Source organism: Erythrolamprus reginae, chromosome 6 (genome assembly GCF_031021105.1).
Source record: "Erythrolamprus reginae isolate rEryReg1 chromosome 6, rEryReg1.hap1, whole genome shotgun sequence".
Taxonomy (NCBI): Eukaryota; Metazoa; Chordata; class Lepidosauria; order Squamata; family Dipsadidae; genus Erythrolamprus; species Erythrolamprus reginae.
Genome location: NC_091955.1, coordinates 73790398 through 73805203, shown reverse-complemented (window position 1 = coordinate 73805203; position 14806 = coordinate 73790398). Strand labels below are relative to the sequence as shown.

Here is a 14806-nt window from a genome sequence, read left to right as displayed (position 1 = left end):
ATAAGAGTAGACTAGATGGACCATGAGGTGTTTTTCTGCCGTCAATCTTCTATGTTTATGTTACTTCAGGCACAAATCCTGTATTTTAAATTGATCCTATTTATCTGTAACCTCATATTTTAGACATGGTTGACTATTAAGAACAATAATCGTAACTTTTTCCTTGAGACCAAAGACGAAAATCAAAGATACAGCAATCGAAAATCACAAATAATCAATTTACTATCCCTGTGTAAAAGCTGTGTATTGAGCAATACCGCCCTCTACCCGCCACCTAAGTCATCGTAGCCACTCTTTTAACATATTACGGACGCCTCATCCGCTAGGAGCCACTATCGAACGCGCAACCACGCAATTTCTCCCATCCAGCTTCCTTCTAAAAATCCGAGAACTACATTGCCCAATAGGCCTTGCGGGCGTGGCAGGAAATCCCGTGTTTTGTAGTAGGAGCGGTGCTTCTGCTGCTGCTGCTGCTGCCTCCTCCACCACCACCGTTGGATGTGGGTCCGTCATGGCGCTGGAGACCCTCTCGCCGGATTGGGACTTCGACCGCGTGGACGACGGCTCTCAAAGTAAGAGGTGGGGGGTGGGGATGGAAAGGCTGCAGTTGTGCACCTTGGCTCTGAGTCCGGGGCAAACCAAGGGAGAGGTTTTGCGGAGGGGCGCCTGCAGTGATGCTCCAGCTCTTGGGAGAATGGCCAAGCCATCTCCGTCGAAAGAATCCCCCCATCAAATGAATGGGTCTTTCCTCCCGGATGAATGCAACTCTTTTCTCCGGACCGAAGGGAGAACCCGTTTATGCTCAGAGCTTGTCCATAGGCCAGGGGTAGGCAAAGTTGGCTCTTCTATGACAGCTAGCATGATTGGCTCAGGAATTCTGGGAGTTGAAGTCCTCAAGTCATTGAACCAACTTTGCCTGCCCCTGCCATAGGCTGTTGGAGGGGGGGAGGGCAAAAGAGGGACCTACTTTCTTTCATCTGTTTCTTCCCAGTCAAGGTGGCTGGGGGTCCAAAGCAGAGTTGGGGGGTCCTTTATACAAACTTCACACACTGCTTTGCCTAAAGAGGAAAAACCCTGTGCCAAATTTTGTTATTTGTTATTATTACAAATGTCTTTGTAATAGATACAAACTAAATGTAAATCACTCCAAACTTGACTGTAGAAAATATGACTTCAGCAACAGAGTGATCAACGCCTGGAACTCACTATCTGACTCTGTTGCTTCTTTCCCCCAACCCCAAAATATTCAACCTTAAATTATCTACTGTTGACCTCTCCCCTTTTCTAAGAGGTATGTAAGGGGTGTGCATAAACGCACTATTGTGCCTACCGTCCCTGTCCTTCTGTCATATTATCCTTTTTATCACTTCTTTATACTTTGTTACGTTAATAGAAACTATAACTCTATACTTGTTTGACAAATAAAATTAATTAATTAAATACATACATACATACATACATACAGATATGCAACAGACAGACTCACAAAGACCTCTTGTCTGAAGCAAGGAAAGTTTAGGATTTAAAAAGTTGGTCCTTCCTCTTTTTAAGGGAAGGACGGCATAATAATACACACACACTGCCCATTTGTGTTACTCAGAGTTTGTGTTTCTAACCATATTGTAAGGAGGGTATACAACCCACTCAATAGTTTTAAGGGTACTGTATTCTGAAATGGAAACACAGACCCTAGTTTCTGTAGATGATCATTAACATGTTTGAGTGCAATGTTCAAGATTGAGAACATGGCAAATATTTGGGTGCCCTGCAGAAGATTTTATTTCATTTATTTATCTATTCAAATTGATAAACCGCCTTTCTCCAGCGGACTCAGGGCGGCATACAAGGTAAAACAAATACAAATCTTAAAAAACCCCAAACATTAAAAGACCATTCATCCAAAATTCATTCAGTACAATAACATATTATCAGCCGGAGCAGAGGCATGTTTTTAAAGCCTTTTGAAAATCCAGGGGGCAGTGCGAGTCTTTAGGGGGATTCTACAGGACTGGAGCCACCATAAAGAAGGCCCTTCCCCTCGGCCCCACCAGCTGGCACTTCTTGGCTGATGGATTTTTTTATTTTTGCTAACGTGGCTTCAAATGATTGACAGTTTGTAATTGACTTAAAACACTTTTGTTCAACAAAACATGGTTTTTTTTAAAAAAAATGGGGAATTAGTTAATCTGGACTTTGGAGGAATGGTCCTATAACTGCATCTGCCTATCAAAAAGTGCTCAAGTTTGAAAGATGTGTCAGATAATAATTGCAGAGAATCCTAAATATAAGGAATGGGTGGGTTACCCTATCTTAATCTTGATTAAAACTGGAGTATAATTTGTGCCTCTTGAATATAGATCAGTATTATAGTGAATATGATTGAGATTTTTCCCCTCTGCAGAACTGATAATGACTAGGATGAGAATAAATTCTTCATTTCTACTGCATTTTTATGAATGAGGTTTGGAGTCTGATGTGTTTTAGTGGTAGTGAGTGATGAAGTATGAGATGAAGTTTATTCAGATGAATATTGAATAAAAGATTTTTGCTGCATGTTTCATTAATTCTGAGATAATTTTGTCTAATGATAATGTAATGGGTATAATGTCTATTGTAATCCAGGTAGTCATCAATTTATGCTCAAACTTTTGCACAATTGAGCTCAAAAATTCTATAGTTAAGTGATATATTTGTTAGGTGAGTTTTGCCCCATTTTACAACCTTCTTGCCACAGTTGTTAGTATCATGGTTGTTAAGTGAATCTGGCTTCCCCACTGATTTTGCTTGTCAGAAGGCTGCAAAAGGTGATCACATGACCCCTGGACACTGCAGCTGTTACAAATATGAGTCAGTTGCTAAGCATCTGAATTTTGATCATGTGACCATGGATGTTGCAATGGTCATAAGTGCGAAAAACGGTTTTAGTTCACTTTTTCAATGTTATAACTTTGAATGGTCACTAAATGAACTGTTGTAAGTCAAGGACAGTAAATTATAGAAACCAAATGTTAAGACTTCTGCTGTTATGATGGTAGAATGTTTTTCCTGCAAAGGCCTTCTGTTTTCCGAGTTGAGATTATGTTTTCTTCTCTCTCCCACAGCAATTTCCCTGCTGATAGTACATTACTTCCTCTTTGCTTTCTGTTGGTTTCCGATTTATCTGATTGTTCCAGACAGTTGACAATTGGCAGTTGGCAATTGGCAGATATTCTCCAACTTTTACACATACTTTTTGGATAGATACTTTATTCTTGCAGCTGCGCTCTGCTTTAGCTGAAATATAAAGTCATGCTGAAGTTATTAAGAGGCTTGGTGGATTCATCTCTCTCCTTAATTTGCAGAGATTGGAACTTGACAATCTGTTTCATTTACATTTTGGAACTTTTTAACAGATGTGCATGAACTACAAGTGTTAACATTATAATATGAATATTAATTGGAATATATACCATTGGAGATATTCTGCACACTTGCACATGTTTTTAATTATAATGCCATAAAATACATATTTTGTCACTTGTGAAATATTTAATTACAAAACTATTTATAAAATATATTGCATAATAGTTATCCATAAAATGTCATAATACAATGAATTTATTTCAGTAGTTTTGCCTTTGCATTAACATTTGGTTATAAATTGCTTTGTCAATATTAGAACATAATGTGCATTTGCATCTGTAACTCGTATATTGTTGCTGAAATCAAAAAGCAACCGAGTCTTTTAAAATTCAGTCTCTTTGGTTGTAGATACTAAAAGGATTTTAAAGTGCTTTATTGTAAGCAACCATATTTAGTAGTGTATAAAAAGAAAAACAGCTTCCTGTTTTGTTTGTTGCAATTCCAGTTCCTTGGTTAAACATTTAAATAAAGAATGTTTATTTATTTAGAATGTTGATACAGAACTGCAACATGCAAATACCCTCTTAGACATTAATAAGACATTAATGTCTTAGACATTAATAATAAAATTTATACCTCATTCATTCCCAGCCTGGAAAATAACAGTTGGTTGGAATATCAATGTAAAACTTGTAAAATAACGTAACCCATCAATTTAAAACCTCTGCTACAGGGAGACTTCATTGGATCTTTAATGTTTGAAATTGGTTTCATAAATCTTCCTACAATAAATTCCATTCTCAAAATAGCAGAATGACTGACTTGTGGTGAAATATTATTTTTTTGGCTACAATATTAAATTTATTATTATATATCCTTATAATAGATTGTTTAGTAATATTAAAATAACAAAATGGGAGCAAAAAAAGAGGGGACTTAAAGTAATTTTTTTAAAAAAGTAAATAAGTAATTGCTTGAATTTAGGTATTTTTTGTAATTCCAGCTTAATCAATATATTTCCAAATATAATGAAAATACTGTTTACTCGTAGAAATCCATGCTGAAGTGCAGTTAAAAAACTATGGGAAATTCCTTGAAGCATATACCTCCCAGCTGAAGAGAATTGAAGATGCATTGGATGATTCCATTGGAGATGTTTGGGACTTCAATCTTGACCCCATTGCATTAAATGTATGTGTATGCTTCATGTGCCTATGCCATTTTATTTATTTATTTATTGGATTTGTATGCCGCCCCTCTCCGCAGACTCGGGGTGGCTAACAACAGCAATAAAACAGCATATAATAATAATCCAATACTAAAAACAGTTAAAAACCCATTATTATAAAAACCAAACATACATACAGATATACTATGCATAAATTGTAAAGGCCTAAGGGGGAAAGAATCTCAATTCCCCTATGCCTGGCAGCAGAGGTGGGTTTTAAGCAGCTTACGAAAGGCAAGGAAGGTGGGGGCAATTCTAATCTCTGAGGGGAGCTGGTTCCAGAGGGCCGGGGCCGCCACAGAGAAGGCTCTTCCCCTGGGTCCCACCAAGCGACATTGTTTAGTTGACGGGACCCGGAGAAGGCCCACTCTGTGGGACCTAACTGGTCGCTGGGATTCGTGCAGCAGAAGGCGGTCCCTGAGATAATCTGGTCCGGTGCCATGAAGGGCTTTATAGGTCATAACCAACATTTTGAATTGTGACCGGAAACTGATGACCAATCAATGCAGACTGCGGAGTGTTGGTGTAACATGGGCATATTTGGGAAAGCCCATGATTGTTCTCTCAGCTGCATTCTGCATGACCTGAAGTTTCCGAACACTTTTCAAAGGTAGCCCCATGTAGAGAGCATTACAGTAGTCGAGCCTCAAGGTGATGAGGCTTTTACTGAAGCCTCTTACTATTCAATTACATACTGTACTTGCTTAGAATTTTATAAAGTAACCAGACATTCAGAGCAACTTTCCCCAGTCTCTTGCCTTGTTTATGTGGAACTTGCCCCCCAGTTCCCACTCTGGGTACATGTTGAAAAGTCTGTTGATTAATTTAACACCCCTGAAGAGGGAATACAGTGGTGCCTCTACTTACAAACTTAATTCATTTCGTGACCAGGTTCTTAAGTAGAAACGTTTGGAAGAAGAAGCAATTTGTCCCATAGGAATCAATGTAAAAGCAAATAATGTGTGTGATTGGGGAAAGAACAGGGAGGATGGAGGCCCTGTTTCCTCCCAGGAGATTCCTAGATAGGCCCCATGGAGACTTCTCCCTGCCTTTTCCGGTCCTGTTTCCTCCCCAGAGATTCCTAGAGAGGCTCCACGGAGGCTTCTCCCTGCCTTTTCCGGCCCTGTTTCCTCCCCGGAGATTCCTAGAGAGGCCCCATGGAGGCTTCTCCCCATCTTTTCCGGCGCTATTTCCTCCCAGGAGATTCCTAGAGGGGTCCCACGGAGGCTTCTCCCCGCCTTTTCTGGCCCTGTTTCCTCTCAGGAGATTCCTAGAAAGGCCCCGCAGAGGCTTCTCCCTGCCTTTTCCGCTTACAGTTTCAGAGGCTTGGGTTTGTAAGTGGAAAATGGTTCTTGAGAAGAGATCAAAAAATCTTGAACACCCGGTTCTTATCGAGAAAAGTTCGTGAGTAGAGGCGTTTGTAGGTAGAGGTACCACTGTACCTGCATGCTGTCTTTTGAATATCTACATTGAGAGCCATCTGTCTAGAACCACCTTCTGTTGAATAATTAATATTTAACCACCCCCATGCACTTTGTTGTAGGCTCCATCATTAGAAGCATTTGCAATTTCCCCCAAGTTGGTTGGTGTATTTGTTTCTATTTAATTAGTTCAACAATTCATTTATTATGCATGTACCAAAATATTCTAGTTGAGGGAAAAAAATCCCTTTATGTAAGGTATGTATATGTACATTTTTTTCCAATGTCTCTGGTAAGATAGCATTTAACTCATTAAATAAACTTGTACAACACGGGCCAGATCTATGACAATCATTAAGTGTTGTACCACATGATTCTTGACAAATGTATCTTTTTCTTTTATGTACCCTGAGAGCATATGCACCAAGACAAATTCCTTGTGTGTCCAATCACACTTGGCCAATAAAGAATTCTAATCTATTTTATTCTATTTATTCTATCTAAATACCCTGTGAGCTGGATCCAGCCCCCAGGCCCTGAGTTTAACATCCCTGTTCTAGAAGTAAGGTATAACATTTCCACCCCATTCCAATATTTATATTTCAAGATATTGACTATTGTTCCTGTTTTGTTTGTGAGAACCATCACCTGTTTAATAATTTTGGAAATGAAATTTTAAAAGGATCTTTTGCCTCTCCAGTAGGTTACTTGTTTCCTCAGAGTATAGCCCAGGGTTTGTCCTATGTAATTGCAGTTTGGATTAAGTTTCCTGTTTCATTTATCATCGCTGATTTTCCCTTAAACATTTCATATTTTTGCTTAATTTTAGCTTTTGCCTTATGAACAGTCTTCCTTACTTGAACTCATAAAGACAGAAAACAAGGTACGTTGCTCACTGTCAAAAACATCTTACAAACATATCACAGTTGCTTTTTGTGCTTTACAAAATATACCTTTTGTTAATAATGGTTTAAAACATTTTATCTTGCCTTTCACTTGAAATATTGCCAGAAATCAGTAATAAACAATATAGTCTCTGCTCACACATCTAAAAGATGTGACAAAAAGATAAGGATGGGATTCAGGAAGTCTCCAGTTCTTAAGGTTGAAATGTCCATCTTGAATTAGACATATTTATTTCTGTATTAAAGTTTTATCCTCTCCTTTATTTTATTTTATTTTTTTATTTTATTTTATTTTATTTATTTATTTTGTATGCCGCTCCTCTCCGTAGACTCGGGGCGGCTCACAACAGTAATAGAAAAAACAATGTAGAATACAAATCTAATAATTAAAACTAAAAACCCATAATTAAAAAAAACATGCACACAACATACTATACATAAACAATATAGGCCTGGGGAAGCTATATCAGTTCCCCCATGCCTGACGACAGGGGTGGGTTTTAAGGAGTTTACGAAAGGCAAGGAGGGTGGGGGCAGTTCTAATCTCAGGGGGGAGCTGGTTCCAGAGGGTCGGGGCCGCCACAGAGAAGGCTCTTCCCCTGGGGCCCACCAAACGACATTGTTTAGTCGACGGGACCCGGAGAAGGCCAACTCTGTGGGACCTAATCGGTCGCTGGGATTCGTGCGGCAGAAGGTGGTCCCGGAGATATTCTGGTCTGATGCCATGAAGGGCTTTACAGGTCATAACCAACACTTTGAATTGTGACCGGAAATTGATTGGCAAGCAATGCAGACTGCGGAGTGTTGGTGTAACATGGGCATAACTTGGGAAGCCCATGATTGCTCTCGCAGCTGCATTCTGCACGATCTGAAGTTTATAAGTTTTTGTTTATAAAAGTAGCCTGGATTTTTTTTCTCTTGTTTATTCAGGTTCTGAACAAAGTCATCACTGTATATGCTGCTCTTTGCTGTGAAATCAAAAAGTTAAAACATGAGGTAAAATCTCTGTTATCTCTTGTATAAGCCGCTACATACATGTTTAATTCACATTTGATATTTAAGATGTAATCATGCATTTCTGTCAACTAAAACTATTGTGCAAGAAAAAAAAAATCTGCTTTTATTTCTAGGCAGAAACGAAGTTTTATAACGGTCTCCTGTTTTATGGTGAAGGAAGTAAGTATTGTATATTAATTATGCTAAAATGAGCCACATTTATTCAAAACTTCTGTGTGCTTCAAATAAACTTCAATATGCTTTTGTTATTGAGAGACAGCAAACTTTTTAAAATTTTTGTTTAACCAATTATATAACAAGATAGGAAAAGCAGAATATAAGTTTTAGAATTCTTCCCGTCTTCATTACCAACAGTAGCTATAGGATAGGAACAACCTATAAATAGCACCCTCTAAAATAGGAAGGGCTTCCTTTAAGATGGATTAGTTTTACCTCTTCTGTGTGTGCAAAATAAATATATGAAGAAGCAGTAGTAGACTATATGTCACGTCAAGTTCATTTTGCATTTTATATGTGGGAAATGATTTTTAATGTAGTTTAGAACTTTGAGATTATAAGGTAATACTGATGACACGTTTAAGAAATTGTTTCATTGCTGAAACATAGTTTGGATGCTTTGATCCATGAAATATCTCGACTTAAGCAGGGGTGGTTTCTAACTTACCTTGCTACTGGTTCGCTTCCTCCCGTGCCACATGGGGGCGCCTCGAAAGCAAAATTGTGAATGCATGCACAGCGCCAGAAACTCAGCTTCTGCACATGCTCAGAAGGAATTTTTAAAAATTTTTTTTTAAAAAAAGATGGCTATGCCCATGGACCGGCACCAACTGGTGACATCATTGTGATGTCACCAGAGGTCACTACCAGTTCAAGTGAACCAGACTGAACTGGTAGGAACCTATCCCAAATCTTGTGATGAATAGAATATTAATGTCTAAATAGTGAGCAGACAGTTCAGAAGTTACAAGTACTTGATAGGAATGCCTGAGCAATATTGGATGTTTTCTGTAGCTGACTTTCTGTTTTCTACCCTAAGTATAATGAATGTGCATAGCTTACAGAGATGTATTTTATTATTAGTTCATTATTGCTTAGAAGTGTTCTTCAGTAATGGACTATTAATGGTGTGTCTGTATGCGTCTGTTTATATGTGTGTATTTCAAATAATATAACATGAGCCGCTATTATCTTAAGCAGGTAATATCTTTATGATGTTTGTTCTCTTGTCATGCCTGGTTTTGAAACACGCATTGAGATGCTGCCAAAATGAAAACAAGGCACTGTTGATTATTTGGTTCATTGGCAGGAAGCAAAGAGTGTGTTGAAACAACTGCACAAGTCACATTTGTTTTATCAATAGCTTCTTCTTGACTGTGAAAATGCGGGGATTGGGGAAAAAGGTTGTCAAATTCGAGCACATTTATTTGGGAGCCATCCAAGCAAATAGATCTCAATGGCCAAATCTGTAAGAGAATGAAATATCCCCTCCCTTGTTTCTTTTTGTGCACTGGGTAATTTTTCCATGGTATAGGCCAGGGGTCGGCAATTTTAAAAACTCAAAGAGTCATTTGGACCTGTTTCCCAGAAAAAACAAAACACAGGGAGTCACAAAAGCACCTTCTCTCCTGCCCTAAGGATCCAGCCATTGCCTTGCTGTGCCCACCCCGTCCCTCACAGCTCTTCGGCTGAGTGGGGAGAACATAAATGTGGCACAAAGGCAGGAACTGGGCTGCTTCACTTCTGCACTAGGTTAGGTTTATTAGGTTAGGTTTATTGGATTTATATGCCGCCCCTCTCCGCAAACTTGGGGCGGCTCACAACAATAATAAAAAACAGTTCAGTACACAATACCAAATCCAATGCCCACCCATCCAGTTCCAATTTAAATTAATAATCTCATAAAAATCAGTATATATAAAAAACAGGCACACAGTCAATCAATCAACAAAACAACATGGGCAAGGGGGAAGTGTTTTAGTTCCCCCATGCCTGACGGCACTAAGGCCCCCCATGCCCATCCTCCCCTTTTCCATCTTCTCATGCAGGAGGGGGACACAGCAAGGTGATGCCCAGATCACTAGGGCAGGAGAGAAGCCGCATCCAAAGACCCTCCTTAAGTGAGAAGCCGCCTGCCCTCTGCGGCTTCTCGCTTCCAGAAGGAGGGTTCTCATGGCTCTGTGGCTTCCAGAAGGAGGGTCTCCCTGCGCGTGCGCACCCTCCTGGACCCACCATAGCAAGCCAGGGAGAGGGGGAGGGTCAGTCAAAGGGAGACCTCTGCCGGAGGTGGCCATGTTCCTCAACCAGCACCAAAGTATCAGTCCCGACCACTTTTCCATTCTCCGTTGCCCTTACCTTCTCAGGCGAGGTGAGGGAGGAAGGGGAGGGCAAGGCCAGCCACTGGTGGGACAGAGAGCCACAACAGGGACCCCAAAGAGCCACATGCAGCTCCAGAGCTGCAGGTTGCCGACCTCTGGTATAGGCTGATAAAGTTGAATTTATATTTAAAAGCAGTGTGTTGTGATCAGCTTTTCATTTGAACCACCCCATTGGTTTTATATGATTTGTAATTATACACTTTAATTATGATTTTGGGGGGAAATTGCTACAATATTGGGGGTAATTGATTGATAATGATTGAGTTCTCTCAAAGCAGGGTAATTTTCATGTTTATTTTTCAAGCCGTGGATTCCAGTAAGGTGGAAGGAGATAGTCAAATACAAATGGGAAGATTTATTTCATTTCTCCAGGTAATATTTATAGTACTGATATTTTTTTTTGCAGAATTTTTTCTTTGCTAAGTGGTTGACTTCTTAATTGTGTTATGACAACAACAAAAGTGATTTAGATAAATGTCCTTGGGTGAATTGGTGGTATTGTTCTTAACTTTCTGTTTTTCTTTGTTCTTTGCCCATCATCCTTTGCAGATTTTATAACAGACTCTTTATTTGTGATATGTGTATGGTGGATTAAAACACTCCCCATCTGCAGACAAATCTATGTCTTGAGAAAGAGCAATAAGATTAACAGTTCTGTTAGGTTTGGGTTAATAAGCAAAACGCAGTTCAGGTGATAACATTAAATGGACAATCCAATGGCAGACAGTGAATCATCTACTTATTCTCTACTTTCTATTGGTACCCCTAATAATTCCTTGCCTTCATTGTTGTGGGCATTTCCTTCCTTGACAATCAGAAAAAATTATATGCAATTGGTTTTTAGAAATACAGTGTTCCCTCGATTTCCGCGGGGTATGCGTTCCGAGAGCGCCCACGAAAGTTGAATTTCCGCAAAGTAGAGATGCGGAAGTAAATACACCATTTTTGGCTATGGACAGTATCACAAGCCATCCCTTAACACTTTAAACCCCTAAATTACCATTTCCCATTCCCTTAACAAATATTTACTCACCATTATTACTGGTACTCACCATTAAATAAGACACTTAGTGATCCTGATATTTATAAACATAATTATTTATTAACAATATTTTTTTTTTTGCGATAACAATACCGATTGGCCGAGATTTCGGCCAATCAGCAATGGCAGATGAAAGCTTGGCGATGACATATGATGTCATCGGGCGGGAAAAACCATGGCATAGAAAAAAACCAGCAAAGTATTTTTTTTAATTAATATTTTTTGAAAAACCGTGGTATAGGCTATTCTCGAAGTTTGAACCCGCGAAAATCGAGGGAACACTGTAGTATGAAATTGTGTGTTTTGCAGAAACTGTAGTGATTTGAAGAATCACTTTTAGTTGATTCCACAAGTATAGCTGAGGAAACATCTTAAAAGAGAATGTTTTTGATGAAAACAATATATTTATTATAAAACTTGAATTTGCTGTATGTAGTTCATAGTCATGCCTTTTTATTTGGCATAATTTCAGGACCTTGTGATTGGTTTTTGCTAAGCAACACTTAACAAAAAGGGAGTTGGTTTTTTAAAAAAATTATCTGGCAGTAAAATGAGCCTGAAGTCAACTTTCTGAACTGTTTTTTTAAAAAACATCCAATTTACTAGATTTTTTTTGCATTTCTGATTTTAGAATTGCAGAGGAATATGTTCTAATTTTCTTTATTTGTTGTATACCATATCAGAAAAAGCTCAGGGCAGTTTACATTGGGATTTCTCTTTATTTTATCTTCACAACAGCAACCCTCAGAACTAGACTGGGCTCAGAGAAAGTGACTGAATCAAATTCACCCAGTGAGTTTCCATGACTGAGGATGGACTTGAACCTCAGGCTTCCTGCTTTAATCCAGCACTTTCCAGCACTGCAACACATTAGCAGTCTTTTAAAAGCCAACCTTTCATCTCTTTTGAATATACATTCAGACAATTTAAAATTGTTCCTCTTATTATTGTTGTCCTTTTGTATCTTTCTAAACTAAATCTGTTTCCACAGAACAGAAAATATAGATGCAAATTCATTCTCTAGATGGAGTCATAAATTACTATTACTCAATTTCCTGCTACACAGCCAGTTACAGCAAATACACAGTTGCTTCTATGCAGTTCTTAAATAACTAATGAGTTGTGCTGCTGCCTATTTTCCCTTTTAGACGTTGATCTCTGATACTGATATTCAATTCAATTCAATTTATTAGATTTGTATGCCGCCCCTTTCTGAAGACTCGGGGCGGCTCACAACAATAAAAACAATATAACAGTAAACAAATCTAATATTAAAAGAAAAGATATATAAAACCCCAACAATTAAAACCATACAGCACATACTTACCAAACATAAAATATAAAAGCCTGGGGGAGGTGTCTCAGTTCCCCCATGCCTGGCGATATAGGTGGGTCTTGAGTAATTTGCGAAAGACAAGGAGGGTGGGGGCTGTTCTAATCTCCGGGGGGAGTTGATTCCAGAAGGCCGGGGCCGCCACAGAGAAGGCTCTTCCCCTGTGGCCCGCCAAACGACATTGTTTAGTCGACGGGACCCGGAGAAGGCCAACTCCGTTGGACCTTATCGGTCGCTGGGATTCGTGTGGTAGCAGGTGGTTCCGGAGGTACTCTGGATATTCTCCAGAGGTTTTGAGTTATAGCTTCTACATATTTTTTTTTTTGCAATTGTTTATGATGTTTGAATGCTCCAGGGAGTTGAAGTTCAAAACACCTGCCTCGTATCATGTTTTTCTTCGTTGAATTAAATGCAGATAATTAAAGAATATGATAACTGTGCAGAACATAAACGGTTAAGCATTTATAGACTGTGCACTATAAACAGAAATAAGCATTGATGTACCAAAGCCAAAGAGATCAGATATCATTCCAAACAACAGATTCAAGAATTCTCTTGTTATTATGGCTGCAGTTGGTTTAGCTTTTAAAATACATCCGTGTGCCAAAGTTCCTTCTTCATCATGGATATCACTGGCTCAGTTGCAATCTCTTAGCTCAGCCTACCTTACAGGGTTGTCCTTGGGAGGATAAAATGAGGAAAGACTTCCTATGACTACAACCTTATACTCTCAGAGGAAAAGGTAGGTGGTTCCGTCTGTAATAATGAAATCATTTGTGAGTAAAATAAGTGCATTTAGAGGGAAATTGTTTATTTTACTAATGAGTGCAAATTTATCATTGCAGGAGCTGTCTTGTTTTGTGACACGGTGCTATGAAGTGGTGATGAACGTAGTGCACCAGTTAGCTGCCCTTTATACCAGTAACAAGTAATTATTTGCTAGCTAAAACAATAGGTCAAGCACAGTGATGGCGAAGCTTTTTTTCCTTGGGTGCCGAAAGAGTGTGGCATGTATTATTGTGCATGCGTGAGTACCCAGACCCATAATTCAATGTCCGGGGAAGGTGAAAACAGCTTTCCCTGCTCACTGGAGGCCCTCTAGAGGCCATAATTGTCCTGTTTCCCAACTTCTGGTGGGCTTAGTGGGCCTATTTTTCACCCTCCCCAGGCTCCCTGGAGCTGGGAGAGGGTAAAAACACCCTCCCCCATCCTCCCGTAGGCTCTCTGGAAGCCAAAAATGCCCTCCCAGAGCCTCAGTGCAAGCCAAAAATCAGCTGGCCAGCACACACATGCACATTGGAGCTGAGCTAGGGCAACAGCTCGTGTGCCAGCAGATATTGATTGATTGATTGATTGATTGATTGATTGGACTTATATGCCTCCATGTGCCACCAGATATGCCTCCATGTGCCACCAGATATGCCTCCATGTGCCACCTGTGGCACCTATGCCATAGGTTCGCCATCACTGGTCTAGCATGTTGATCAGTTTTCTAAATTATTAGTTCTGGGGGAATATTTTAGGTCTTACCGATCTTGCCCTTATGAAAAAAAAGTTTGATCATCTTTTAATGTTCAGGTAGTGCTTGACTTGTGACCACACCTGTGACTAAAATTTCCATTTTAGTTACAGGTGTGACTAAAACTCAACTAAATGAGTTTTGCCCCATTGTATGACCTTTCCCGTCTCCGTTTGTTAAGCAAATCACTGCAGTTGTTAAGTTAATAACACAACTGTTAGGCGAATCTGGCTTTCCCATTGACTTTGCTTCTCAGGTTGCAAAAGTTGATCGCATGACTCTGGAATAATGTAACTGTCATATGGGTACATGTTTTGTTCATATGGGCACCAGGATGCTGCAATGGTTGTTAGTCATAGAAACAGTCATGAGTCACTTTTCTCCGTGCTGTAATTTTGAACGGTCACAAAAGAATTGTTGCAGGGGAATACTTCTAATACTATATCACACTGTGTTGTTATGAAAATCATGTAAAGTTTCAGAAGCTACCATTTTAGATTAATGCAAATTTAGGTGAAAATAAGCCATATATATATTTATACACACACACACTACATTCACACGCACATTTTTGCTGTTAAGTGAAAAGGAAGGGAGCCTATTATAGATCTATTTCGCCCTTTT

At 39.3% G+C, this 14806-nt stretch overlaps 1 protein-coding gene across 1 annotated transcript in view; it reads left to right on the top strand.

Moving 5' to 3' along the window:
- The first annotated feature begins 410 nt into the window (after positions 1 to 410).
- WASHC4 (WASH complex subunit 4) overlaps positions 411 to 14806 on the top strand; it is a 63653-nt gene continuing 49257 nt past the window's right edge. Inside the window, exons 1-7 of the mRNA XM_070756253.1 lie at positions 411 to 572; positions 4394 to 4533; positions 6821 to 6874; positions 7827 to 7892; positions 8027 to 8072; positions 10593 to 10660; positions 13509 to 13591. Of these exons, the coding sequence (XP_070612354.1) occupies positions 512 to 572; positions 4394 to 4533; positions 6821 to 6874; positions 7827 to 7892; positions 8027 to 8072; positions 10593 to 10660; positions 13509 to 13591 (518 nt within the window). The 5' untranslated portion in view covers positions 411 to 511. The remainder of the gene's footprint in view (positions 573 to 4393; positions 4534 to 6820; positions 6875 to 7826; positions 7893 to 8026; positions 8073 to 10592; positions 10661 to 13508; positions 13592 to 14806) is intronic.